A 27,807-nucleotide genomic window follows, 5' to 3' on the forward strand; every position below is an offset into this window, starting at 1 on the left:
CGGAGGAGGAAGAAGCAGCGCCAGGGAAATCCGAACCTGTCTCACCGGGGCGGTCCCAGGCCAGCCCAGCCCACCCCAGCCCGCGCCAGCTACCGGAGCTCCGGAATGCTGCCGAGCCTCCTCCACCCCAGCCGACTCAGTCCCAAGGCTGGCTGCGGCATCACGTGACCCGCGGCGCGGCCAATCCGCGCAGCCCTCTATGCTATTCAAATCGGCGGCGGGGCCAACGGTTGTGCCGAGACTCGCCACTACCCGGGCCGCTGGGCCTGAGTGTCGCCTTCGCCGCCATGGACGCCACCAGGCGCTGACAGACCTATGGAGAGTCGGGGTGTGCCTCCCGGGCCTTATCGGGCCACCAAGCTGGTAAGACAGCTCGGATAGACGGGACCGGTCAGCGAGCTGACGGCGGTCACCACTGTCCGCAGTTTTACCTGGACCGTTCGCAGTTCTACCTCGGTCGGAGGGATGAGTCCCAGGAGCCCTAGGTTCAGTGAAAACGCTGGCGAGGAGAAGTAACGGGTATGCGACCTTTGCCAGACTCACCGCTCCCTCTGTTTTGAGGATCTGGGTCTCAGGTCCGAAAGGAAGCACCGCGCGTAGACCGCACCAGACTCGCTTTGAGGAGCAAGTCCTGTGCCCGGGGGGCGTCTTAGAATATTCCGATTTCGCCGCTCACCCCGTCTGATTTTCTGCCCGCCTCACAATTAGGGAGCAATTGGGAATGAGCGCCAAAGCTTTGTAGGGTTAGGTTGTGGGCAAGCCCGAATGTGACAATTTTGTTTATTGAACCCATAGAATTTAAAGCAGGATGTACCGGCCGAATAGCACTAGGAGAACAGCTACCTGTTTCAAAACGGTATTTCTGAGTACCCGTCAGTAACCACTGCTGGCGGCTCCTGAATTTGCATGTATAGCACTCCCAACGCGTTTCGTGCCGTTGGGTCTTCGGTTCTATGGGATACTGTGGTACTGGTTATGTGACGTTAGGGGAGTCCCCTACCTTCTGCGAGCCTGTTTCCACACTGGTAAAGGTTACTAATACATGCTCGCCTTAAGGGGTTACCCAGGAGGATGCTGTTTTTGAAAGTGTGTTGTGATCTGCAGAATAACAAGCATTTTCCTCTTAGGAATGCCCTTCAGGCGAGCATGTATTATTAGCCCTACTTTACCAGTGTGCACACTGAGGCTCACAGACGTTACATGCCTTCTAAAGTCACATCAACAGAAAATGGCAGAGGTAGAATTCAGATCTTCCTGGTATGGCAATCTCACATGGATTCTGCTACTTAGGAAGTTATTGGCCATATTTATCAATATGAAGGGTGGAATTTAGGACAGGAAGGAACCTCAATCAGGTAGTCCTGCCACGTAATTTAAAACCCATTAGATGAAAGTAGTATAAACCCGCTGAAAAAGAAAACATGCACTGAATGCTTACTAGTACTTCACATATATTACATCATGTTATCATTCCAATAAGCCCATTCGTTAGGTCCTTTTGTCCCTGTTTCGTGGTTAAGGAGATTGAGGCATAGAGATTGAAGATAGGCCCAAAATGTCATAAACAATAGTGGCAGAGCTAGAACTGGGAAACTAACCCTAGTAGTCTTAACTCCAGAGCCTGTTCTTAAAACCACTACCCTGTACTACATCTCAGGAAAGCCATTCTGTAATCTCCCTTAGTACAGAGACCCTTTCTGTCATTTTTATTACTGTATCCTCAGGCCAGTGCAGAGTGAGCAGCTCAATATCAGTTTCTTGGATAAATAAATATATAAAGTGGGAAAGTGTGGAAAGAAAACAATATAATCATCAAGTTTTCAGCCCTTAAATTCTGTCTTGTGGTATGGGGGCCATATAGGTTAGAAAAGCAGTAACATAGCTAATAGTGGCATAATGGGTTGCAAATTAGATTTGACCGCTAACGTAGGATTTTTCTATTAAAAAGTGATGTGTTTATTCTATACCAACATCACCTCCATGCTCCACCGTTAGAGCGGTCATAAATGTAGAGGTCTGGCTGATTTGAGGACAGTTTAAAAAATATCATATCTTTGCAAAATGTACATGTCACAGGGTCATTAAATATGCAATGGACTTTCATCTTACTTAATGTATCCCATCTGTTCTATGTTCATTACAGGAATCTTCACAAAAGAGATGCTATAGTAAATACATAAGCCATTTTTCATGTTAAAGATACTTCACCAGTAAAACTATTGCCTGCCATAAGTTTTGTTTGGCCAGCACAGTAGTTGAGAGTACAGGTTCTAGAGTCAGTCACACCTGGATTTGAATGCCTACGTTCATCACCTAGCTGTGTGACCTTGGTCATTTTATTAATCTCTCTGCTTTATTTTCCTTATGTGAAAAATGAGAAATTAATAGTACCTTTTCATAGAATTATGATAATTAAAGTGAAATAATGAATGTGAAGCACAGTGCTACCAACATTAATATTAATTGAGGTAAAAAACAAGGATGAATGTTTTCTATATTGATTGTAGTTCTTCCTTATTTCTAGGTTTCTTAAACAAGCTGATAAGCCAATGAAGTGCTTCTAATAAAAAAACTATTACATAAAAATATTACTACAGCACTAGAATTAATAAAAAGAAAGCAGTGTAAGATGTACTTTCTTTTTTTTTTTTTTTTGCTCTTGTTGCCTAGGCTGGAGTGGAATGATGCGATCTCAGTTCACTGCAACCTCCACCTCCCAGGTTCAAGCAATTCTCCTGCCTCAGCCTCCCGAGTAACTGGAACTTTAGGCATGCGCCACCATTCCCGGCTAATTTTGTATTTTTAGTAGAGATGGGTTTTTACCATGTTGGTCAGGCTGGTCTCGAACTCCCAACTTCTGGTGAGCCACCACGCCCAGCCAGATATAAAATTTTATGTGGCACAAATAAGATGAATGATTCTTCAAGAATTTTTATGATGTAATCAGATGTGAATTAAAGAATTATCTTTACCTAATGTACTTCAAATCAATATGAGATTTAATTTTTCTTCAAATTTTTAAAAATATTTTCCTTCTTTTTACAGTGGAATGAAGTTACCACATCTTTTCGAGCAGGAATGCCTCTAAGAAAACACAGACAGCACTTTAAAAAATATGGTAATTGTTTCACAGCAGGAGAAGCAGTGGATTGGCTTTATGATCTATTAAGAAATAATAGCAATTTTGGTCCTGAAGTTACAAGGCAACAGACTATCCAACTGTTGAGGAAATTTCTTAAGAATCATGTAATTGAAGATATCAAAGGGAGGTGGGGATCAGAAAATGTTGATGATAACAACCAGCTCTTCAGGTAATGAACAGATATGTAACTGTAAAACTGAATTACTGTAGTTTTATCTCTACTTATATTTTTACTATAACAGCAGCTTCTTCAAAGAAGTAATATTTCTTTGGAAAACTATTAATGCTCTCAGTTCAATTAAAATCATTTAGAAAAATTGTAATGTGAAAGTTAATTGCTACAAAATTTAAAGTTTTTAAGTGTTAGCATATATAATAAAGTAGGGAATTGGAAGGGAAATAGTGAGATATTATCACTTCTGCATATTCTGAACACTTTATAACGTTTTAAGGACATATTACTGACCTTAGTTGCATAGTTTCTAGATTTATAAGTTCACAGATCCTTCCCTTAGAACATTTAATTTAAGAATACATGTAATATAGTAATAGCAAATCTTACATAACAAATAGCAGGGCCAGGTGAGGTGGCTTATGCCTGTAATCCCAGCACTTTGGGAGGCTGAGGTGTGGGGATCAACTTGAGGCTAGGAGTTGAGACCAGCCTGGCTAACATGATGAAACCCCGTCTCTACTAAAAATACAAAAAATGAGTTGGGTGTGGTGGTGCACACCTGCGACTGAGGCACGAGAAGTGCTTGAGCCTGGGAGGTAAGAGGTTGCAGTGAGTTGAGATTGCACCACTGCACTGCAGCTTGGGCAACAGAGCAAGACTCTCAAAAAATAACAATGATAACAGAAGAAGTATACCACAGGTTAAAGAGAATATTTATTAAGCAGTTAAGATATAACAGAAACTCCATTTGATGATTTACATATGTGTTCCTACTTAATTGCTGTAGTAGCCAAGCAGGGTAGATATTAACCCCTTTTAACAGATGGGGAAACTGAGACCATGCTTCAACAAATCTTGTTCTGTCTGCCTGAAATGTTTTTCCACTGTACACATTTGTCAGGCTAGTAAACTTATACATTTATTTTAATCTCAGCTCTTTCATAACCTCTTCTGTGGAGATTTTCTGACTCCCACAGGTCAGCATAATTGCTTTTTCTCTTATGACTTACGGTTCTTTGTTATATAGCCATTAAAGTAGGCCTGTGGAATCTAATGTCCATGCTTTTTTTTTTCCTACAACATTAGGTACTTTTCAAATGAAATGTCTAAGAATTTATTGTTTCCTATGTACCAAAAATGGTTTATGTCGTACAAGTAAACTACAATAACAATCATGAATAATCCATTTTGTATAGCACTCTACAAATCTTTCCTGTCTTAACTACTGCTCAGTTATCTTTGTGGGCTCCTTTACTGCTGCTCATCCTTTAACTCGCCCATCTTCAAGTTCCTGCCCTTGTCTTTACTTCATCTTCTCCCTAGGCAATCTCATGCCATGTCTTCACCTACTTTTCTTAAGACTTTCAGGCCTCTCCTGAAATATCTCTCCTGAGCCTTCGGCCCATTTTTTTCAACTGCCTCCTGGAAAGGCACTTCAAATATACCATATAGAAAAATGACTATCACCCCCTAACCTAAATTTTGTCTTCTTAGGTTTCCTATCTGAATAAATGGCATTGCCTTCCCTCTGGTTGCCTTGATTCTTTCCCTTTCTTCTCCTTTAAATATGATTTAGTCTATTGTGCTGCCTAAGTAGTTCTCTGATCTTTGCACATCTCTCTCCAAGATGAATCTTCTTTTTGTTAGGCTATAATTCTTACCTGGATTTCTCTTTATTTGTTTTGTTTTTGTTTTACTTGGATTTCTGCATAAATCCTCAACTAGTCTCTCTGCCCCTAGTCTTTTCTGCCTCCCGGGCTCAAACGATCCTCCCACTTCAGCCTCCCAAGTAGCGGGGACTACAGGCGCACACCACCATGCCCAGCTAAGTTTTGCATTTTTTGTGAACATGGGGTTTCACTGTGTTTCCCAGACTGGTCTCAAACTCCTGACCTCAAGCAATCCACCCACCTTGGCCTTCCAAAGTGCTGGGATTACAGGCATGAGCCACCACGCCTGGCCTCTCCTAGTCTTTTATGATGGTAACAAAACTATAAAGTATGTAAAAATAAAGTTTACCAAAAATGTGTAAGACCTTATTGGAGAAAAGTATTAAATTGTATTAAATAGAATAAATGGAGAAAGATACCCTGTTCATGAATGAAAATACTTAGTATCATGTATATACAAGTCAATTCCTCCCAAAATGAAATAGAAATTCAGTGCATTTTCATTCAAAACTTCAATATAGTTTCTTTGTGGAACTTAATAAGCAGATTCTAAAAGTCATTTGGTAAAAGTCTAAGAGAATTTTGAAGACCAAGGTCATACTTCTGAGGTCTTCAAACTTTTGAGATCACTACAAACTTTTTGAATAAATTTGATGTATGAGGCCAGGCAGGGTGGCTCACACCTGTAATCCCAGCACTTTTGGAGGCCGAGGCAGGAGTGTCACTTGAATCCAGGGATTCGAGACCAGTCTGGACAACATAGGGAGACCCTGTCTCTACAAAAAAAAAAAAATTAGGCATGGTGGCACGTGCCTGGTGCCTGTTGACTCATCTGCTTGGGAGGCTGAGCCTAGGAGATTGAGACTGTAGTCAGCCGTGATCATACTACTGCACTCCATCCTGGGTGACAGAGAAGAAAAAAAAAAGATGTAAAAGATACAATAAAGTGAAAAAACACCAAATCACATATTGTTTATATACATTTATTAAAAATATAAAAGCATGGAAAAGAAATACAACTATAGGCTTATTTTATGAAACTATAAGTTTATATTTTACTCTCAGGAAGAGGGGGATATGAGTGAGCAAAGAATTTCAGTTTTTTAGAAAAAGGAGTTATTTACACTCCCACCAACAGTTGTATAAACATTCCATTTTGTCTGCAACCTTGCCAGCACCTGTTATTTTTTTATTTTTAATAGTAACCATTCTGACTGGTGTGAGATGGTATCTCATTATGGTTTTGATTTGCATTTCTCCAATAATCAGTAATATTGAACTTTTTTCATATGCTTGTTGGCCACATATATGTCTTCTTTTGAAAAGTGTCAGTTCTTGTCCTTTGCCCCCTTTTCAATGAAGTTGTTTGTAAATTTTTTTAAGTTCCTTGTAAATGCTGGATACTAGAGCTTTGTCAGATTCATAGTTTGCAAAAATTTTCTCCCATTCCATAGGTTGTTTGTTGACTCCATTGATAGTTTCTTTTTCTGTGTAGCTCTTTCATTTAATTACATCCCATCTGTCAGTTTTTGCTTTTGTTGCAGTTGCTTTCGGCATCTTCATCATGAAATCTTTGCCCATTCCAGTGTCTAGAATGAGATTGCCTAGGTTTTCTTCCAGGTTTTTTATAGTTTTGGGTTTTACACTTAAGTCTTTAATCCACCTTGAGTTAATTTTTGTATGTGGTGTAATGAAGGGGTCCCATTTCAATCTTCTGCATGTGACTAACCTGTTATCCCAGCGCCATTTGTTAAATAGGAGATTGTTTCCCCCATTGCTTGTTTTTGTCAGCTTTGCTGAAGATCGGATGGTTGTAGGTGCATGGTCTTATTTCCGGGCTCTCTATTGTGTTTCATTAGTCTATGTGTTGGTTTTTATACCAGCACTATTTTGTTTTGCTTACTGCAGCCCTATAGTATGGTTTGAAGTCTGGGAGCATGATGCTTCCAGCTTTGCTCTTTTTCCTTAGGATAGCCTTGGCTATTTGGGCTCTTTTTTTGGTTCCATATGAATTGTGGACAACAGTATAGTGATTCATTAAAATCCTAAAACCAGAACTACCATTTAACCTAGCAATCCCATTACTAGGTATATACCCAAAGGAATATAAATCATTCTGTCATGAAGACACATGTACACGTATGTTCAGTGCAGAACTATTCACAATAGCAAAGACAAAGAGTCAACCTGAATGTCCATCAGTTGTATACTGGATAAAGAAAATGTGTACATATACACCATGGAATACTATGCAGCCATAGAAAAGAATGAGATAATGTACTTTGCAGGAACATAGATGGAGGTGGAGGCAAACTAACTAAGGAACAGAAAACTAAATACCACATGCTCTCACTTACAAGTGGGAGCTAACTGATGAGAACACATGGACACATAGAGGAGAACAATAGATACTGGGGCCTATTGGACGATGGAAGGTATGAGGAGGGATAGGATCAGGAAAAATGACTAATGGGTACTCGACTTAATACTTGGGTGATGAAATAATCTGTATAACAAACCTCCACAACACAAGTTTACCTATGTAAGAAACCTGCACATGTACCCCTGAACTTAAAATAAAAGTTAAAAAAAATAATAAAGGAGAAGTCGCAAAATGTCAACAATTACATTGGTTGCCAGTTACATACATGGGTATTGTTTTATTATATCTTTGAAATATTTTATATTAAAATAAAAGGAGGCCAAAATATTACAATCAAAAGAAGCAACAGAAACTAAGTTCCACAATGTAGGACAAGCACAAACAAAAGGGGGAATATACAAACTGGATAACTCATCAAAGAAATTTAGAAAATGTAGCACTCTAGAGCCATTTTTTGTGTAAGCAATACCCCTCTACCAGAATTGACCCTAGTAATAACCCTGAATTATCCAGAAATAAAGTTAAAATATGCACAATATACTAAAGAAAGAAGAAACCTATTTTTTTAAAGATTTAATGGGAAAAATTATTTGTCTAGAATCTTTATTACTTGGTAGTATTAATAAATCAGGCTCTTTATGTGAATTTTAAAATAAATAGACTCTAAAAGTTTGTTTCTAATCTCACCTTATTTAATTGCTTATTATTTTTAAACCAGATTTCCTGCAACTTCGCCACTTAAAACTCCACCACGAAGGCATCCAGAGTTGCAAAGAAACAACATAGAGAACTTTTCCAAAGATAAAGATAGTATTTTTAAATTACGAAACTTATCTCGTAGAACTCCTAAAAAGCATGGATTACATTTATCTCAGGTAACACATCCTTTTACTAATTACTAGTTTAAATATGATTATGGTATACTCAATAATAGAATCATTAAAAGTAAATGATTCTTTAATATTTAAATCCAGAGCTGAAACCTCCTAACCTACATTAAGTTCTGAAAATGCATGTATAAAATTGTTTGTGACCCATAGAAAGAATAACAAAAATGGTAGTGAGACATAATTAAAAACAATAGTTATATAATTTAAGTGTGTTTTGGTTTAAATTGATTTGAGGGTGCTAGGGACAACTGCAAAATTAAAAACCCCATTACCGTGTTACATTATTTCTTTGGGAGACACTTTATAGCTCCACAATGGACTGATAGTAATAGAATTATTGTTGCTTTCAGTATTTAAAAATTTGAGCATACCAGATTAAACCAAAATAATCCTTTTTTCAGGAAAAGGCCGAGAAAATAAAGCATGAAATAATCAATGAATATCAAGAAAATGCAGCTGATAATAGAGAACTAAGCCAGGAAGATGTTGAAGAAGTTTGGAAATATGTTATTCTGATCTAGTAAGATAAAATTAAGCTTTAATGAAGTTCCTGAAGTGTTCTGATTATTATTTTGACATTTACATCAAAATATGCAAATGAATCAGAACAGATTAATTATCAAAGGTTAGAATGCAACCTGTATATGTGTTTTTAAATAAATACTCTTGTTATAGCTTAATAGAGTAGAAATTGAATGCTTTGGTATGATTCACCTTTTCTTTGAATCAACATTGTGGCCATAGTTTGGGATATATATTGTAATCCTTTTAAGATTACTGAGATAAATACATTTGAAAGGGGATACTAAATATAAGTCTTTAGAAGTTAAGAAAAATAAAATATTCTGATGGCTTTGTTTACTAGTCATATTCATTCATATGTATAATCTATCCTATTTACAAAGACAAAAAGTTAATATTCTTTCTTCTATTTAGCCTGCAAACCATTTTAGGTGTGCCATCCCTAGAAGAAGTCATAAATCCAAAACAAGTAATTCCCCAATATATAATGTACAACATGGCTAATACAAGTAAACATGGAGTAGTTATACTACAAAACAAATCAGGTTGGTATTAATAAAATAATTAGAACTTTTAAAAACTTGCCAACAAGGTTGCAAGTAGTGTAAAGAGAGACCCAAATGTTGAAAGTAGAATACTTTCATGGAGCATCAGAGGGGCTATCATAAGTGCTTTAGTAATAACAGTGGAGTAATTTATAAGTGAGTATTATTCATGCTATTATAAGAAATATTTTATCTGCTAAGATAGATTTATGCATGGTATTAAAAAAATGACAAAGTTAAACATCCAAAAGGTATACAAGTATAAGAAAAGTTTTGATTAAGCACATTTTTGTTGAGGGCTTCCAACATGTCAGACATTGTGCTAAAGTTTAATGATAAGATAGAAATGGTCCATACGCTCATGAGGCTTACATGAGTAGTTATGTACAAATTAACAGGAGTCAAACATATATACAAAACTGTAATAACACAACAAAATAAGCTCAGACTTTAAAGATGAGGATTCTAGGATTCCTAAAGATGAGGCTTTTTTGTTTTATATATTTATATAGTTGATTGATTTCAGATTTAGATACAAAAATCAGGGAAATAATTCAAGCTAGATAGATGTATTAGAAAACTTAGATTATGAGAAAGGTATCAATAAATCTCAAAATTGTAGCTAATGTTTTTGTGCTAAGTTTCTGGCTGTGGAATTAACTGACATATATTACTTTGATTTTCTTTTTATGGGCAAGAACTTTGAGTTTTTAATTGTAGGAGCAAAAGGTAAATGTTAAAACTGATGAGTTTGCTATGTGGCTTATGCATGTGGCTGTAGACCAGTCCCTTCTTCCATTATCTAAAATAACATGGTTAACAGTATATGCCCTCGTTTAAGATTTCTATTCTTTGTAACCCTGTGTAAAAAAAGTGCTAGATTTCTATGGAACATATTTTATTCAGTAGCACTTGAAAGATTTTAAGCAAACTTCACTATAAAAGGAGCATAATAACGACATACAGTTCATTTCAATCATAGGTCTCACCCAAATCATTAATATTCAAATAGCATAGCAGTAGGCAGAATAGAAACAAGGATGAAGCAAAGGTAGTGATAGTAGATAAAAATGAATGTGGAATTTATATCTAAACACTCCCTCAAAATAATTAATCCTCAATTTGGCAGTATTTAATTGTTATATGTAATATGGATCAAACTCAGAATCTCTATAATTTTTTCAGACTTTTTCTATTTTAAAATATTGACTCAATCCTGTGTCTTATTAAACATATGATACTTTTTAATCCTGGTAATACACACATATACAAATGTAACATGTATGTGTATGTGTATAGATACATTTAATTGCACATAAGCGTGATATTTTGAAATATACTGTCATAAAAATTGTATGGTTTACTTAGTAATATTTTTCTTTTTGTGTAGATGACCTCCCTCACTGGGTATTATCTGCCATGAAGTGCCTAGCAAATTGTAAGTTAAATGTGTGTGTGTGTGTGTGTGTGTGTGTGTTTTATATTGATAGTATTTAACAAGAACCAAGGAAATTTTTAAAATAATTTATTAAAGTCCTGATAAAATTAAAGTATATCATTTATCTTGATATATAAATCAAAGTCTAGTGGAATTTATTACATTATGGAGCCCTTAACTTTCTCTGTTTAGAAAGAAGGTGATTTTTTAATTCAAGCATATTATTTATGGTTTAGTTCACATAAATTATAAAGTCATAGCCTAGAGGATCTCAAAGGATTTTTTAAGTGAAATCCACACTAATTGCATGAATAAGGCACAGAGTTCAAATGGCTTGAACTCCATGGGATTTCTATAGTGTAGAAGCATAGAATACTAGATATATTAATGTGACTTTATGTTATGAAAAAAAGGTTATCTGTTATTCTATTAGTTTGTTCTCGTGCTACTATAAAGAAATGCTTGAGACAGGGTAATTTATAAAGAATAGAGGTTTAATTGGCTCATGGTTCCACAGGCTGTATAGGAAATATGGCTGAGGAGGCCTTAGGAAACTTACAACTTACAGTCATGGCAGAAGGCGGAGGAGAAGCAGGCACGTCTTACATGGCTGGAACAGGAGGAAGGTTGTGTGTGGAGGTGGTACACACTTTTAAGCAACCAGATCTTGTGATAACTCACTCAGTATCACAAGAACAGCACCAAAGGGGAAATATACCCCCATGATTCAATCACCTCCCACCAGGCCCCACCTGCAATACTGGGGATTACCAATTTGGCATAAGATTTGGGTGAGGACAGATCCAAACCTTATCAGTCACTAATCCAGAAATTTTTTTAGCATTTAATTGATCGAGCTTTTTCATCATGATCAGTGATAATTGATTTTTGTAACATAAAACCCTAGTATGAGTACAAAATCCTAATTTTTTTCAAAGTTAATTTTTTAAATGTACAAAGGTATAAGCTAAATCATCAAAAGCTAAATTATGTTTTAGTTACAAATATAATTTTCTAGTTCATATAAAATTAGCATTTTCTAAAATGCTAATAGGGATTTATTAATGTTGAGGGTAACTTTATATTCCTTTGTTGTCCACTGGGTGTCAATATGATAAAATGACATTGAATAAATAGCAATAAAGTAAATACATTTACAGAAACATTTTATTTGTCAAATTAAGATAAAAATCTTTATTATGAACTTAAGACTTGAATTTGTCTTTCTACTTTCCAAGTATAGTTAAGTATTCTTCTCTTTCATTCCTTTGCTCACAGTTAGGAATTCAGATAGGCATACTGACAGGGATTTCTCTGACATCTGGTCTTTAGGGAGCCTGTCTTCCTTCTCTTTCCAGTCTATGTAATACCTAAATGATACCAATTATATAACTTACTGGATTCCAAATTAGCAACAATGTATTTAGCCAGAGGCACAGTTAAGACTTAACTTTACTTGTTATTGGATCCCCTAGAGTAATTCTGTGAGATGTAAGAATTAGTAATCAGTATACCATCCCAATTTTTCCAACAGAGAAAACCAAAGCTTAGAGTATCTTCTTTTAGTGCAAAGCAGCTACAGCTCAAACCTAGATTCTCTATAAATTCTATATTTTTAATATTTTAATTCCTGTAAACATGTATTTTCTTAGAGAACTTTCTAATGATTATCAAATCTTTTATTCCACATACTATTTCTTATGTCCTTAAAAAAATATCTATTTTGCTCTATTGTTAAGAGTGGGAATTGTTTTCTTTAATTCTTTTTAGTGTGTTCTCACATTTGTATGTCCATACAAAAGTTTGGAAACAGGGAAGTAAGAAATAGTATTTGGACTTGGGAAGAGAAACATTTTAACTTGAAAGATAGTATAATGGCTCTAAAACCTGGATGCACACCACAGTCACTAAAGAGACTCCCCAGAGATTCTGAAGTGGTTGATTTAGTAGGTCAGGAATCTTTAAAAAAAAAAAAAAAAAAATGCCCCCAGAAGATTATTATAGTGAAGGTTCTCAGGTTAGTGTTTGGAAACCACTCAGTTAGTGAACTAGAAGCAAACATTTCTAGGTCAGTAAATTTCTGGCCCCACCTTCATGGATTCTGGTCTCCATAGAGGAGTTTGTATTTTTAATAGGTACATTGGATGATTCTGTGATATAATCCATGAACCACACTTTAAGTGTTGTTGGAGCTAAAAGTCCTGGTCCTTGCTCTTATTTTACACTGCTCTAACTTCTAATTCAAACTTTGCTACCAAAGTCTTTTTCATCTTGGGCAAGGTACTCTTAGCCTCAGTTTTCTTATCTATAAAATGAGATCAGATCTTATTTTTGAGGAAAAAACAAATGAGTAAGTATGATTATTTCAATAGTTGTGTCAAGCTTAAGAAACAACAATGTAAAGATATTATTTAAATTCATTAAGGCTATGTTTCATGTCAGACAAAATGTATTCATGAAAATGTAAATTTACACGAAGACAATTTGAAGGAATTATTTGTATTATCCAAATATTCTTTCCTTTACAAAATGAATTACAGTAAAATCTTAGTAAACTAAGCTTCCCTAATGCTTTTAAAATGATATTAAAATTTTACTTTTTGTATGATTTTTCAGGTATACAAATGTTAAAATAAAACAAAATACTAGCAATTGACTGCTTCTAGTGGAAAGATAATGAGGAAGAATGAGATATGCCCTTTAAATTTTTGAACGGTGGCAGAATTTGTTGTTAAACATAACTCCTTCATGAAACACAGATTTTATACTTTTTGTATTTAAAAATTGTATTTAAATTAAAATATACTTTACCTTTTCTTTTGCCTTCTACTTCTTAGGGCCAAGAAGCAATGATATGAATAATCCAACTTATGTTGGATTTGAACGAGATGTATTCAGAACAATCGCAGATTATTTTCTAGATCTCCCTGAACCTCTACTTACTTTTGAATATTACGAGTTATTTGTGAACATTTTGGGTATGTATGGATTTTACTGATTTTAGTTCATTTTGTTAAAGTTTTCACATTTCTTATAATTTAGAAGATCTAAAACCATAGGTAAATATGAAGGTGGCAGCCTACAAATTATTTTAAAATTCAGTGAAATAAGGTCCCCAGGTTACTCATACTTCCACCCAGCCAACTACCAATTCGGGACTTCCCTCAACCCCCTACCAGATTCAATAATTCACTATAATGATTCACAGAACTCAGAAAAGCACTTTACCTATAACTGTTAGTTTATTATAAAAGCTAGATCTCAAGAATAGCCAAATGGAAGAGTTAACACAGGACAAGGTATGAGGGTAGGGGTGGCACAGAGTTTCTCTACCCTTTCTAGTCATGTCGTGATCCCAGCACATCCATGTGTTTGACCAAGCTAGAAACTCCCTCAGCCTGCATATTTTAGAGTTTTAATTGAAGTTTAATTACCAAGGCATGACTGACCAAATCGTTGGTCACTTTTGTCAATTGAACTCAATCTCTAGCCCATTTCTCCTCCCACAAGGTTGTAGTTGGTGATGAAAATTCCAACCATGGCCAGCCCTCAGTTACCTTAGCATGAACTCATATATGCTGAAATAGGCTTGTTATGAATAACCAAAGACCTTTATCATTCAGGAAATTCCAAGGATTTTAGGAGCTCCATACCAGGTACTAAGGACAAAGATCAAATATATGTATTTTATAACACCACAATTGTCTTATATTTATGAGGTTTCTAGTACTTGCAGACTGAGAACAGATATTTTTAAACGTATTCTGGCTCAATCCATTTAATTAGGCTGTTGAAATAATTTTTTAAAGTTATATTACAAGTGGGAAAACCACTCATCTGTCTTGCACGTTTGTAACCGAATGTTGCATGTGTCCTATTTAAGTGGCTTCTGAATTAAGCAACTACTATGTATACTATACTAACAACATACACTGTAGTAATGCTTTATTTTTTAACTTTACTATTGTTTTTGTTTTATTTTTGTCTACTGTCATACAGTTGCATCTTAATTTTTGTTTCATTTCCTGGTAGTTGTTTGTGGCTACGTCACAGTTTCAGATAGATCCAGTGGGATTCATAAAATCCAAGATGATCCACAGTCTTCAAAATTCCTTCACTTAAACAATTTGAATTCCTTCAAATCAACTGAGTGCCTTCTTCTCAGTCTGCTTCATAGAGAAAAAAACAAAGAAGAATCAGATTCTACTGAGAGACTACAGATAAGCAATCCAGGATTTCAAGAAAGATGTGCTAAGAAAACGCAGCTAGTTAATTTAAGAAACAGAAGAGTGAGTGCTAATGACATAATGGGAGGAAGTTGTCATAATTTAATAGGGTTAAGCAGTATGCATGATCTAGCCTCTAACAACAAACCAAGGTGCTGTTCTTTGGAAGGAATTGTAGATGTGTCAGGGAATTCAAGTAAAGAGGCATCCAGTGTCTTTCATCAATCTTTTCCGAACATAGAAGGACAAAATAATAAACTGTTTTTAGAGTCTAAGCCTAAACAGGAATTCCTGTTGAATCTTCATTCAGAGGAAAATACTCAAAAGCCATTCAGTGCTGGTTTTAAGAGAACCTCTACTTTGACTGTTCAAGACCAAGAGGAGTTGTGTAATGGGAAATGCAAGTCAAAAGAGCTTTGTAGGTCTCAGAGTTTGCTTTTAAGAAGTAGTACAAGAAGGAATAGTTATATCAATATACCAGTGGCTGAAATTATCATGAAACCAAATGTTGGACAAGGCAGCACAAGTGTGCAAACAGCTATGGAAGGTGAACTCGGAGAGTCTAGTGCCACAATCAATAAAAGACTCTGCAAAAGTACAATAGAACTTTCAGAAAATTCTTTACTTCCAGCTTCTTCTATGTTGACTGGCACACAAAGTAAGGCTGTTGCTCTCAATGCATGCAATATTAACTTTTAGTGTTTACTAACTCTGTGTTTTGCTTACCTGGCTTTTATTCCTTGAAGTTGCTTAATTTTTTTTCCTCCAAGAGGAATTATTATAAAAGACTTTTGTCTATGATGTAACCAAGATTTATTCTATTTACCTAAAGCACTTATTTTCTTGTTTGCAATTTCATTTATTCTGAGTCACTTTATTTGTAATAAGTGAAGAATTTTTATACTTAGAAATAAGTTGTAAAGAAAATGAGAATCTTACCATGCTTTAGAGGAATGTAATTTCTAGAAATAGTTAAAAGAAATGAAATACTAAGATATTATTTTACCTTCTTTCTATAGGTGTATATACTGGTAGTATGAAAGCAACTAGTGTCATTGATGATTTGGGGGGGGGGTATTTTTGTATTCTAGGTTTGCTGCAACCTCATTTAGAGAGGGTTGCCATCGATGCTCTACAGTTATGTTGTTTGTTACTTCCCCCACCAAATCGTAGAAAGCTGCAACTTTTAATGCGTATGATTTCCCGAATGAGTCAAAATGTTGATATGCCCAAACTTCATGATGCAATGGGTACGAGATCACTGGTAAGTTGATTTCTTACGGAAAGAATAAATCTGATTCATAAACCAAAATAAGAAGACCAAACTATGTAAAAGTACTACTCAAATGATGTCTTAGTTTTAAAGTGCTAGATTCTTAGGTTGGAAAGGCTCTTTACCCTTTCCTAACAGCAGAATTTTAGTGTATTAATCTTTTGTACACACTCATTATACTTTCACATGCTGGTGTTAATCTTGACTGAGGACTTTGCCTGCTCATTCATCCTGAATCACTTCATAGTGTTTGACCAGTCAGAACATGTTATGTTGCCTTGTGCCAGTTTTGTTTGGTGGATAAGGAAGAGGAAATGTAGGTACTGTTGAAAGCTTAAGGAGACTGTAACTGTGGAAGTAGAGAACTAATGAACTTAATACAGTAAGTCAGTGTTTCAAAGAATATAGTGATAGGAAAGTAGGTCATTGTGGACAAGAAGTTGGGAAGCACTATTGCCAAACAGCCTTAGGCTCCTTGTGAGAATGAGGACAAGGGCATTCATATGTCCTTGACATATGAATTGATAATTGATTGGAAATGAACTCTTGAAATAGTATCTTTAGCCGGGCGCGGTGGCTAAAGCCTGTAATCCCAGCACTTTGGGAGGCCGAGACGGGCGGATCACGAGGTCAGGAGATCGAGACCATCCTGGCTAACACGGTGAAACCCCGTCTCTACTAAAAAATACAAAAAACTAGCCGGGCGCGGTGGCAGGCGCCTGTAGTCCCAACTACTCGGGAGGCTGAGGCAGGAGAATGGCGTGAACCTGGGAGGCGGAGCTTGCAGTGAGCTGAGATCCGGCCATGGCACTCCAGCCTGGGGGGCAGAGCGAGACTCCGTCTCAAAAAAAAAAAAAAAATAGTATCTTTAATATCTCTCTCTCTTTTTTTTTAAGTCACCACTTCCTCAAAATGCAACTTCAATTGACAAGAGGCTTTTATAGCAAGGAATCTAGAGTTATGCTTTCTTCTACTTGTTATTAAAGATAGTTCTTTAACAATGACAGTCCTAATATAAAGAAGAGGAATTATTCTTGAGAAATTATAGCACTATTAAAAAGCATAGGAAGTTTATAGAGGAAGACGTTTTCAGAGACATGACTGGGAAGGTGATAATTTTGGTTTTGCACTTTTAGGATTTGAAGTCATAGGAACTCTAAGTGAAATTTATCCAGCAGAATGTTGGAATTATGAGCCAGGTGAAGAGAGATCAGGGGAGAAGGCAAATTGTTTTGGTCTTTTACATAGGGATAGTACTTGAAGCTATGAGAGTAGATGATCTCTACAAGGCTGAGAATGTGGAGAAAGAGCAAAAGGCTGAGGTCTAAGCCATGGAAGGAGACAGGAAACCCTGACTGATGTGTAGGAATAAAACTGAAAATCTATCAATTCTGTAAATATGCTAATCCTCTACTATGTATGAAATATTTAAAACAGAATTCTGATTTCTAAGTATTTTAGAATGAGGTGTGTGTGTGTGTTACAGTTAGAGGGTTGCATAGATATAAGTGAGAGTAATGAGAGTAATAAGTGATAGTAATTAATTTTATCCCAGGATTTGAAGATCCCATAAGATGGAATTGGAAAATGTGTGTTTTAAATTGCTGTCTAAAGACTGTCAGAATAAGCATTTTTAAAAACTATTTTCCAGCATTTCAAAAGCTAAGTGGCATCAACTTTGCAACCACTTATGAATATAAGTGTTCTATATGTTATACATTCTCCTGTTTTGTGTTCTTTTGTGGGGTTCATTTAATGTAATTAGTTATTGTTCTCTGACCATCTTTAAGCTTAAGCAACATTTATATGTGGTATTAATAGAACCTATGGTGTTTACTGATAAAATTGTGACAAAATTGTAGAAAAACCAAAGCCTTTATAATTCTTGGGAATTACATTAAGGATATACTTTTTTTTTTTTTTTTTTTCTGGTTACACAGGATCATGCTCTGTTACCCAGGCTGGAGTATAGTGCTGTGATCACAGCTCACTGCAGCCTGGAATTCCTGGGCTCAAGAAACAGGCACCTACCATCATGCCTGGCTAGTTTTTTATTTCTTTGTAGATACAGGGTTTCACTATGTTGCCTAGGCTGGCTTCGAACTCCTTATCTCAAGTGAGCCTCTCACTTCAGCCTCCCAAAGTGCTTAGATTACAGGTACGAGCCACCATGCTCAGCCATGGAAAAACTTTAAAAAGGATTTAAGTATAATCAAATTCTTACATTTCTAACTGTATAAATCATTGTCCTCATTTTTAAACTGAGGGCTGCTTATCACTTTATCCCAATACTTCACATAATGCTACCTGGAAATTACTGATATTCTAGTTTGTATGCAACCTTAGCTTTTTAAATTCACGTCTTTTAATATTTTTCTAGATGATACATACCTTTTCTCGATGTGTGTTATGCTGTGCTGAAGAAGTGGATCTTGATGAGCTTCTTGCTGGAAGATTAGTTTCTTTCTTAATGGATCATCATCAGGAAATTCTTCAAGTACCCTCTTACTTACAGACTGCAGTGGAAAAACATCTTGACTACTTAAAAAAGGGACATGTAAGTATTGTGAGTCTTAAAATTCTCTGCAGTAGTCAGTTGCAAGTGGCAAACTCGTCTCACAGTAGCTTAATCAAAAAGGGAGACTTTTTCAGCTCCCATAAACAACCTCTAAAAGTCAGGAATGTAGACAGAATCTGGGACTCAAATAGCTGTATGACTCTTTCCATCCCTCCATCTCTTATTTCTGTGTTGATCCTGTGTTTGACAGTGGCTCCTTCACATGATGAGGAATGTGGCTAGTTGAAGTTCATGAGTTAGAGCCTTACATTTGCAGTTCGAAGGAAAAAGAGTCATTCCTCCATCTCCAATTTTAAAAGCTCTGAATATAAACTCTTAGCCTAGTTGAGGTTAAATATGCATTGTTTAGGTAAGAGTGAGTAGGATGGAGATAGGGCCTTACTCTGATTGGTTCTACACAGATTAAAGGAGAATTTATTCTTCACAAAAGGTGAAGGTAGAGGGGTTAAAATGGAAAGGAATTATTAAGAGAAGGAAAGAAGGAATACTGAGCAGCCAAAATAACAGACATCTACTGTATTGTCTTTGGCTGCCCAATACATGTTTATGTTTTTCCCATACATACCATTCTAATATTGCCCTGGCTTATAATTATAACTATCTCCTAGAATTTCTTTCTCTTATCAGAAGATGTTAGAAGCTCTGCCTATGTCCCTAGGCCTCAAAACAAAAATACATGAAAACTAAAAATATTTCAGTAAATATGCTGATCATCTACTATCTGCACTGTCGGAACATTAAAGTCTTAAGATGAATTAGAATAATACTTAGATTGTTATTTTATAGTTAAAAGAATAAAATCCATAGTTAATGGTAATAATTATAACACCTGTCTTTCTTTATTTAATGCTTATAATGTGCTGAGCCCTTTATATACATTTTCTTATGTAATTTCCATTTTAATGATGAAAAAACAGACCAAGAAAAGTTAAATACATTGTTGAATGCTACAGACGAAGTAGATTATGGAGCTGGGTTTAGAACCTACTGACTTACACACCTCTACTGCATAATACATAGTTTTTTTAATGTGCTGAATGTTTGATTGGTGGTAACTTAATAGGTGCTAGATCCCGTCAAAAGAATACTTTATCATATAAGAACATGACCAGAATTAACAGAGTTATATCATTTTGTTCACTACAGATTGAAAATCCTGGAGATGGACTATTTGCTCCTTTGCCAACTTACTCATACTGTAAGCAGATTAGTGCTCAGGAGTTTGATGAGCAAAAAGTTTCTACCTCTCAAGCTGCAATTGCAGAACTTTTAGAAAATATTATTAAAAACAGGAGTTTACCTCTAAAAGAGAAAAGGAAAAAACTAAAACAGGTAAGAGAATGAGCAAGTTCTCAATTATGTAAATATTTTCTAATCTGCTATTCCTGGTTGTTAATAACATTTAGAATCTACTTTCTTATTTTAATATTTTAGATTTTAAGTTTGAGGTATATGGACTATATATTATGATGTATTGTATATGTGCATTAACCTAAAACATGTGAGTACCTACCTGATTTTGCTCTTTATCCTGAATTTTGAAATAATACTAACAATAATAATATATACTCTCCTTTTCCACTAGTATTTTGTATAATTATAGCTTGGATTAGCCTGGGAAAACAATTATAAGGTATGGATAGGTATCTTTGAGTGACTTACCACTATGTTTTAGAATTTTTAGCTCTGAAAGCCCAGTAGCCACATGATTTTGGCACGTCCAATTCTAAGTCTGAGACACTCAAAGAAGTATGAATACTAGATGCCTATGCCCTTCATAGGTTTTACCAGTGGGAAAGAAGATCTGGAATTTAGGGGGATAGTTAACATCAGAAGAGAAAGAATCCTATAATGTTAATGTTAATGAGATCTAAGAGATCTTATAGTATTCACATGAGAAGAGAGAGGGAAAGGCAAGGATAAAATGAAAGAATACTAATCTCTATAATACTTCTTTGAGAAAGACACTGAATTCTTATAAAATGTTGAGCACTGCTTCAGCTGGGGAAATAATGTTAAATACCTTCTAATTTCTCACCTCATCTTTAAGTTTCAGAAGGAATATCCCTTGATATATCAGAAAAGATTTCCAACCACGGAGAGTGAAGCAGCACTTTTTGGTGACAAACCTACAATCAAGCAACCAATGCTGATTTTAAGAAAACCAAAGTTCCGTAGTCTAAGATACTAACTGAATTCAAAATTATGTAATACTTGTGGAACTTTGATAAATGAAGCCATATCTGAGAATGTAGCTACTGAAAAGGAAGTCTGTCATTAATAAGGTATTTCTAAATAAACACATTATGTAAGGAAGTGCCAAAATAGTTGTTTATCAATGTGAGACTCCTAGTAAACTAACTAGATCTCAATTGAGAGCACATAGCAATAGGTGATACCAAATACTTTTTGTTTTTAACACAGCTATCCAATAAGGCTATCATGATGTGTGCTAAAATTTTATTTACTTGAATTTTGAAAACTAAGCTGTGTTAGGGATTAAACTATAATTCTGTTTTTAAAAGAAAATTTATCTGCATGCATGCAAGTTCTGAAATATTAGCTAATGAATTAGTTGTTTGGGGTTACTTCTTTGTTTCTAAGTATAAGAATGTGAAGAATATTTGAAAACTCAATGAAATAATTCTCAGCTGCCAAATGTTGCACTCTCTTATATATTCTTTTTCTACTTTTGATCTATTTATATATATGTATGTGTTTTTATAATATGTGTATATTTTATCAGATTTGACTTTGCCTTAAATATTATCCCCAACTGCTTCAGTCATTCATTTGTTCAATATATATATATTTTGAATTCTCATTTTCGTAATCTATTAGAAGATGGGGATATAAAAGATGTATAAGGCAATCATATATTCATTCAAAAGATATTTATTTAGCAACTGCTATGTGCCTTTCATTGTTCCAGATATGCAGAGACAATGATAAATAAAACATATAATCTCTTCCATAAGGTATTTATTTTTTAATCATGAGAGATACACCTATCAGATGCTTAAAATAACAACACTACCCACTGAAATCAGGGTGTATAGAATCATTCAGCTAAAGACTGACTTCTATGATGATGGAACAGGTCTTTAAGCTAGTGGTTTTCAAACTGGTACAGCACATTAGACTCACCTGAGGAGTTTTAAAACAGTCTATATGCCCAGGGCCTAACTTATACTAATTAAATCTGAATTTTGGGGATGTTGTATAGGGATTAGTATTTTTTTTAATCTAGGTGATTCCAATATTTAGCCAACTGTGAGAATCAATGGCCTAAATGCTTTTCATAAACATTTTTATAAGGGTCAAGATAATGGCACATTGATTTTTTTTTTTCATTGGAAGAAAATGCCTACCAAGTATAAATGACTCTCATCTTAAAACAAGATTATTCAGGTTTCTGCTGATTGACTTGGTACAAAAAAGCAAGTTACCTTCTATTTTTTACTCTAAGATTGTTTCATATGTATTCCTTAAGTGTAAAGAAATATATCATGCCTGGGTTGTAATGAAATCTTAATGTTTAATGACTATTCTTATTTCTCAATGTAAATTCATACTATTTCTCTATAAAATGATAGTGTTCATTTAACATTACTGATTTTTATTAAAAACCTGGACAGAAAATTATAAATTATAAGTATGACTTTATCCTGGCTATAAAATTATTGGACCAAATTGAATTCTTCCTAAGGCATTTGTATACTAAAACTTTTATTGTTTACAGATATGTAAAATGTGGATTATGTTGCAAATTGAGATTAAAATTATTTGGGGTTTTGTAACAATATAATTTTGCTTTTGTATTATTAACAAATATATAAATCATAAAGGCAGGAAACTTCCATTTGCATTAATGTGCATGCAATAGAGATTACAAAATACATGGTACAATGCTTTAATAACATCAACTCTGCCAGTCAGGTTTGAATCCTACTGTGCTATTAACTAGCTGGTAAACTCAGACAAGTTATTTAACTTATCTAAGCCCCCTAAAATGAAGATTATAATAGTACCTCTCTTTAGGATTGTGAGGATTAAGTAGGATAATGCATATAAAGTGTTAGCACAGTGTCTCGCATGGAATAAGCACTCTATAAATATTAGCTTTTACTAGAATCGCCTAGGATTATAGCACTAGAAGAGATCTTAGCAAAAATATGGTCCTTTCTGTTGCTTTGGACAGACATGAACCAAAACAAAATTATGAACAATTGATGAGTCTTAGTTAATAAGTTAATAACTTTCTTTTCATTATGAGACAAAGTTTCTGAGTATGCCTACTCGTTGAAATTTTTTAATCTAGTCGAGAGGGAAAATTTGATGAGGAAGGAAGGAATGGATATCTTCAGAAGAGCTTCGCCTAAGCTGGAGCATGGATAGATTCCATTCTAACAGAAAGATCTTTAAGTTCAAATATAGATGAGTTGACTGGTAGATTTGGTGGTAGTTGCTTTCTCAGGATATAAGAATCAAAATCAACTGCTACAAGTAAAGAGGGGATGGGGAAGGTGTTGCACATTTAAAGAGAGAAAGTGTGAAGTCTAATTGTGGGAATGCACAGGTTTCACCAGATCAAATGATGTCTGGTTATTCTGTAAATTATAGTTCTTATCCCAGAAATTACTGCCTCTACCATCCATAATATCTTCTAATTGGTATCATATAATGACCCACTCTTCTCACATTATCCAAACAGTTATGTGGCATTTAGTAATGGAATGTACATGGAATTTCCCACTGACTTATCTTTCTGTCCTTGGGAAACTTAAACTCTGAATCTTCTCATCTATAAAATGTGAATTAAAGTATCTACCCAACTGAGTTGTGATTGTAGCGAAAGAAAGGCAATATATTTAAATCTTGAATTTAGCAAGCCCATGCTCAATTTTTATATCCTTTCCTCTTGCTTTGTATTGACTTTAAGATCTCTACTGATTAAAAATTTTTATATCCTTTCCTCTTGCTTTGTATTGACTTTAAGATCTCTACTGATTAAAACTCTTTTGCTATCAAGTTTCTTTTCTTATATTTCACAATATATTTTCTACCCTATCAGTGGTAATATTTTTTACCTCGTTTTTGGTGAAATTAAAAATGGTTATGGAATTTTATTTCCTGGTAATCTGTACCACCAAGAGATATACCACCCTTTTATTTTGAAAGTGGAGAGAGAGAGAAAATGTGTGTGTGTGCATGCGTGTGTGTGTGTGTGTGTGTGGTGTTATTGTTGAAGTATTTCTGGGAAAGAAATGAAGGATAGCTAGTTTTAATATTAAATTGAAAGAAAAATCGTTTCACCAAAATAAATTTAACAGTTCTAAATACAGTAAGTACAGCAACTCAGACTTACGTATTTACTCCGAATTAAGTTTTATAAAGGATTTTTTTGTTTTCTCAGAACTGGGAGAAATATATATGTTAGTTGTTTTTATGTCTTCTGAAAACCTCTCAGAATGTGTACTGAGGAAACAATTTATAAGACAAGTGAAAGTATTGTTGACTTTTGCTCATTATAAAAACTCACAATTTTTCTATCAAAGCCTAGCTTCATGTATATTAGTGGACTTCCAAATTGTCCTTTCTACCATAAGCAACTAGGAAATGAGATAAAATATATGAAACAACGCTTTTCAAACATTGGACTACAGGTGATGCAGGGCTATGATCCCCAAGAGAGGGAAAACAGGTCATGAGCTTTGTGATTTCCCCAAATTATTGCCTGAAGGCAGTTGCCAGCAGAGGAACCAAACTAAAGCCCAGTGGTCTCGCTGCAATTGAGAAACCAAAGATGACTGAGTTCAGAATGACTCAGGGAGCTGCAGAGAAAAAGCTCCAGAGATCTGTAGAGTAGTCCTCCCTAGAGGTTTTTGTTGAGTATTAATTAGCATGGAGTAAAGGAAATGAGTTGAGTGGTAATGTAACAAAGCCAAGGAAAGAATGATTGGAAAGCAGTAAATAGTTCCTGGGTCTCACAGGGCTAAGAATAGTTCACATTCCCATCAGCCAAAATGGAGAAAGCTTGTAACACAGGGGACATTGGGTGGCATCGTCAACATGGTTGTGCTTTAGTAGCAGGGCCAAATTAGTTTTAGAATAAAACTAATTTGCTATGGATTTACTCTAATATTTAAAAGCAAGCCTTAAAATGTTCAAATTAGTCTTCAAGTAGCACTGTGTGCCAAAACAAGGTTTCCCACTCAAGAAACAGAGCAAAATCCAGCATTCAGCAATGAAAAATCACAATGTTGATCATCCAATCAAAAATTACCAGACATGCAAAGAAACAAAAAAGATGAGAGTCAAGAGAAAAATGAATCAATCAAAACATACCCAGAAATGGTAGAGGTAATGGAATTAACAGGCAAACTTCCAAGGAGTTATTATAAATATAGGATAAAAAGGAAATCAGAAATAAAGTAATAGAAATGGAAGACATAAAAAAGATCCAAATAAAAAATTCAAGAAATGAAAAATGCAATATCCAAATGGAAAAAAATACATGGAATGAGATTAAGAGAAAATTAGATACAGCAGAAGAGACGTTGGTGAATTCAAAAATAGCAATAGAAACTAAAATAATATATACAGAGAAAACAAAACTGAAAAAAAATGAAAGGAGCTTCAGTGAGCTGTGTAAAAATACGAAACATTAACATGTGCAATTGGAGGCTGAGAAGGAGAGAAGAAAGAGGGAGAACACAAAATTATTGGCCAAAAATAATGACTAATTTTTTTCTAGATGTGATGAAAAACTCACAGAAGCTAAAGTAACCTCAAAAAAAAAAAACCATAAAACCACATCAAGCAACATATAATCAAGTTGCTGAAAACCAGTGATAAAAAAAAAACATCTTAAAAGTAGCCAGAGACAAAACATACACAGAGGAACAAAAAGTAAGAATGAAGGTAGATTTCTTGTCAAAAACTGCAATCCAGAAAACAACTGAGTGATATGTTATTGTAGATTTGCTAACTTGGCTGTGAGCTTCTTAGGACTACTCCTGGTTTTGTCTTAGGTCATGTTCCCCACAATACTGAGACAAATGTTTGTGTTTATGAGGTTTACTTGGGAATGACATTTGTAAGAAAGTGATGGAGGTGGGATGGGGCAAAAGAAAAAATTTAACCACAATGCAATTGCAATAAAGGCCTCAGCTGATCCCATGGCAGGATCCGGGAGCTGTGATGACTTTTCGGAATTGTCCTAAATTAATAAATGAGCTGGGTCTTTTACCTTCATATAAACCAGTCAATGGATATGGGCTGATCCTGGGGAAGAGATGTAAGCTTTGTAACGTAGTTCCCTTTAGCCAAGCACAGTTCCTAAAGAGGAATGTAGCCAATATTCCCGACAGCTGGAGGAATAAATGACTCAACCCTGAACGGATCTGTGCAGAATACCCCACATTCACTACAAGGGATCCATAGCCTTAAAACTAAAGAAAAAAAAAAAAACGGTTTGTGTTAATATGTAAAAGACAGAGACAGAAGGAATGAGAACAATGGTTTTGATTATCTTAAAATTTAATATTTATTGATTATATCTTATTTTAAAAATATATATTATAGATGATTTGAAAATGAAAGTTTAAATCACCTATAATCTTATCATCCAGATATGACCGTATGAAAATCTTGGAGTATTCTATTTCCAGAACTTTATATATCTTAACTACTCAAGAAAAAGTATCTTTTTGTCTTCTAAAGCTTATGTGATTAGCCTAGGGTTAAGGATTTGCGATAACTTTTCTTAAAAATTCATGAGGCCGGGTGCGGTGGCTCTCACCTGTAATCCCAGCACTTTGGGAGGCCAAGGTGGGCAGATCACCTGAGGTAGGGAGTTCAAGACCAGCCTGACCAACACGGAGAAACCCTGTTTCTACCAAAAATTCAAAATTAGCCGGGTGTGGTGACCCATGCCTGTAATCCCAGCTACTCAGGAGGCTGAGGCAGGAGAATCACTTGAACCCAGGAGGCGGAGGTTGCCGTGAGCCAACATTGCACTATTACACTCCAGCCTGGGCAACAAGAGTGAAACTCCATCTCAAAAAAAAAAAAAAAAAAAAAAAAAATCATGATAACACTAAAAATACACTGATAAAAGACCTTCCATTTTTGTTTATTACAATTGATGTCTCAGACTTTTGTATTCATGTGTTTTCATTAGCTTTCTAATTTATAACTCGGAAATTCCTGCATTCATCTGTAGATCTTAGCAGTCTCCATCTGTCTTCTGTTTCCTCAGTAATCTGATTTGTCAGGCAGCACCTTATGCCCAAGCAAAGAATCTGAATCTCTTTCTTTTCTCCAACTTAATGGATCTTCATGTGTCCCATCCACAAAGGCTTATATTCTACCTTTTACTGGATAGAAATACTACTAAGCATTACTCTACTTGTTCATTAAATTGAAAATTAAATTTCAACATCAACCATAAACTGGAAGGAATTACACAAATTATAACTTACTCAAATATTGATTGAAATTTAACTTTTGGAATCAGCATTGGATAATTTCTAAAGTAATTCTTTATGCATTTTTTTTAAGTGACTCTCAGGCAGCAGTGCCATCTGCAGGCCTCCTCTGATGCAGCTCTTTTTAGTTTGTGAAAATCTCTTCTTAAAAGGGATTTGGCTCCACTAAATACAGCTTTATAATATCAAATACACAGTGATGTTATTCACAAATTTTAAAAGGGTGAATTTACAGGTACAGATCTCTGATAGAAATTTTTTAACCACTAAGCTAATATCGACTGTCTAGATTTATAATCAAAATATCAAACATAATGTTCAGCATCTGGAATATATATGGAATGAGCATGGAATTTTGGGATCACACAGAACTGCATTCTTGGGGCTCTATTATCTACCAGGTGTGTGAAACCTTTAACATGTTACTTAAACGTTCTGAGATGCTGGCTTTTTATTTATAGGGGATAATATTT

The 27,807-nt window shown here is 35.1% G+C and overlaps 1 protein-coding gene and 1 long non-coding RNA gene across 4 annotated transcripts in view; one reads left to right on the top strand and one right to left on the bottom strand.

Moving 5' to 3' along the window:
• LOC105498353 (uncharacterized) overlaps nucleotides 1-534 on the bottom strand; it is a 156,760-nt gene extending 156,226 nt beyond the window's left edge. Inside the window, exon 1 of the long non-coding RNA XR_011619951.1 lies at nucleotides 432-534. This is a non-coding gene — a long non-coding RNA (uncharacterized lncRNA). The remainder of the gene's footprint in view (nucleotides 1-431) is intronic.
• LOC105498351 (DEP domain containing 1) lies at nucleotides 203-27,528 on the top strand. 3 transcript variants are annotated; one of them, XR_011619946.1, is made up of 13 exons: nucleotides 203-363; nucleotides 3,046-3,311; nucleotides 8,089-8,245; nucleotides 8,662-8,780; nucleotides 9,197-9,327; nucleotides 10,718-10,765; nucleotides 13,603-13,743; nucleotides 14,798-15,649; nucleotides 16,083-16,255; nucleotides 18,645-18,821; nucleotides 19,989-20,174; nucleotides 20,893-21,127; nucleotides 27,408-27,528. XR_011619946.1 is itself a non-coding variant. In XM_011770404.3 (12 exons), exons 1-12 carry the CDS (start codon nucleotides 316-318, stop codon nucleotides 21,031-21,033), a joined length of 2,439 nt encoding a protein of 812 aa, XP_011768706.2. In that variant the 5' UTR covers nucleotides 203-315; the 3' UTR covers nucleotides 21,034-21,146. The 3 variants fall into 3 exon arrangements, 2 of the variants coding, with proteins under 2 accessions (XP_011768706.2, XP_011768710.2); XM_011770404.3 differs by lacking the exon at nucleotides 27,408-27,528 and having other exon boundaries at nucleotides 20,893-21,146; XM_011770408.3 differs by lacking the exons at nucleotides 14,798-15,649; nucleotides 27,408-27,528 and having other exon boundaries at nucleotides 204-363; nucleotides 20,893-21,107.
• The last annotated feature ends 279 nt before the right edge of the window (nucleotides 27,529-27,807 follow it).

This window comes from Macaca nemestrina, chromosome 1, assembly GCF_043159975.1.
Source record: "Macaca nemestrina isolate mMacNem1 chromosome 1, mMacNem.hap1, whole genome shotgun sequence".
NCBI lineage: Eukaryota > Metazoa > Chordata > Mammalia > Primates > Cercopithecidae > Macaca > Macaca nemestrina.

Excerpts from the sequence above, each read along its gene's own strand:
- LOC105498351 (XM_011770404.3), top strand. The coding sequence starts at position 316 with ATGGAGAGTCGGGGTGTGCCTCCCGGGCCTTATCGGGCCACCAAGCTG. Across the intron at positions 8,246-8,661 it reads ATGGATTACATTTATCTCAG|GAAAAGGCCGAGAAAATAAA; the intron begins GTAACACATCCT and ends TCCTTTTTTCAG. Across the intron at positions 15,650-16,082 it reads TATGTTGACTGGCACACAAA|GTTTGCTGCAACCTCATTTA; the intron begins GTAAGGCTGTTG and ends TTTGTATTCTAG.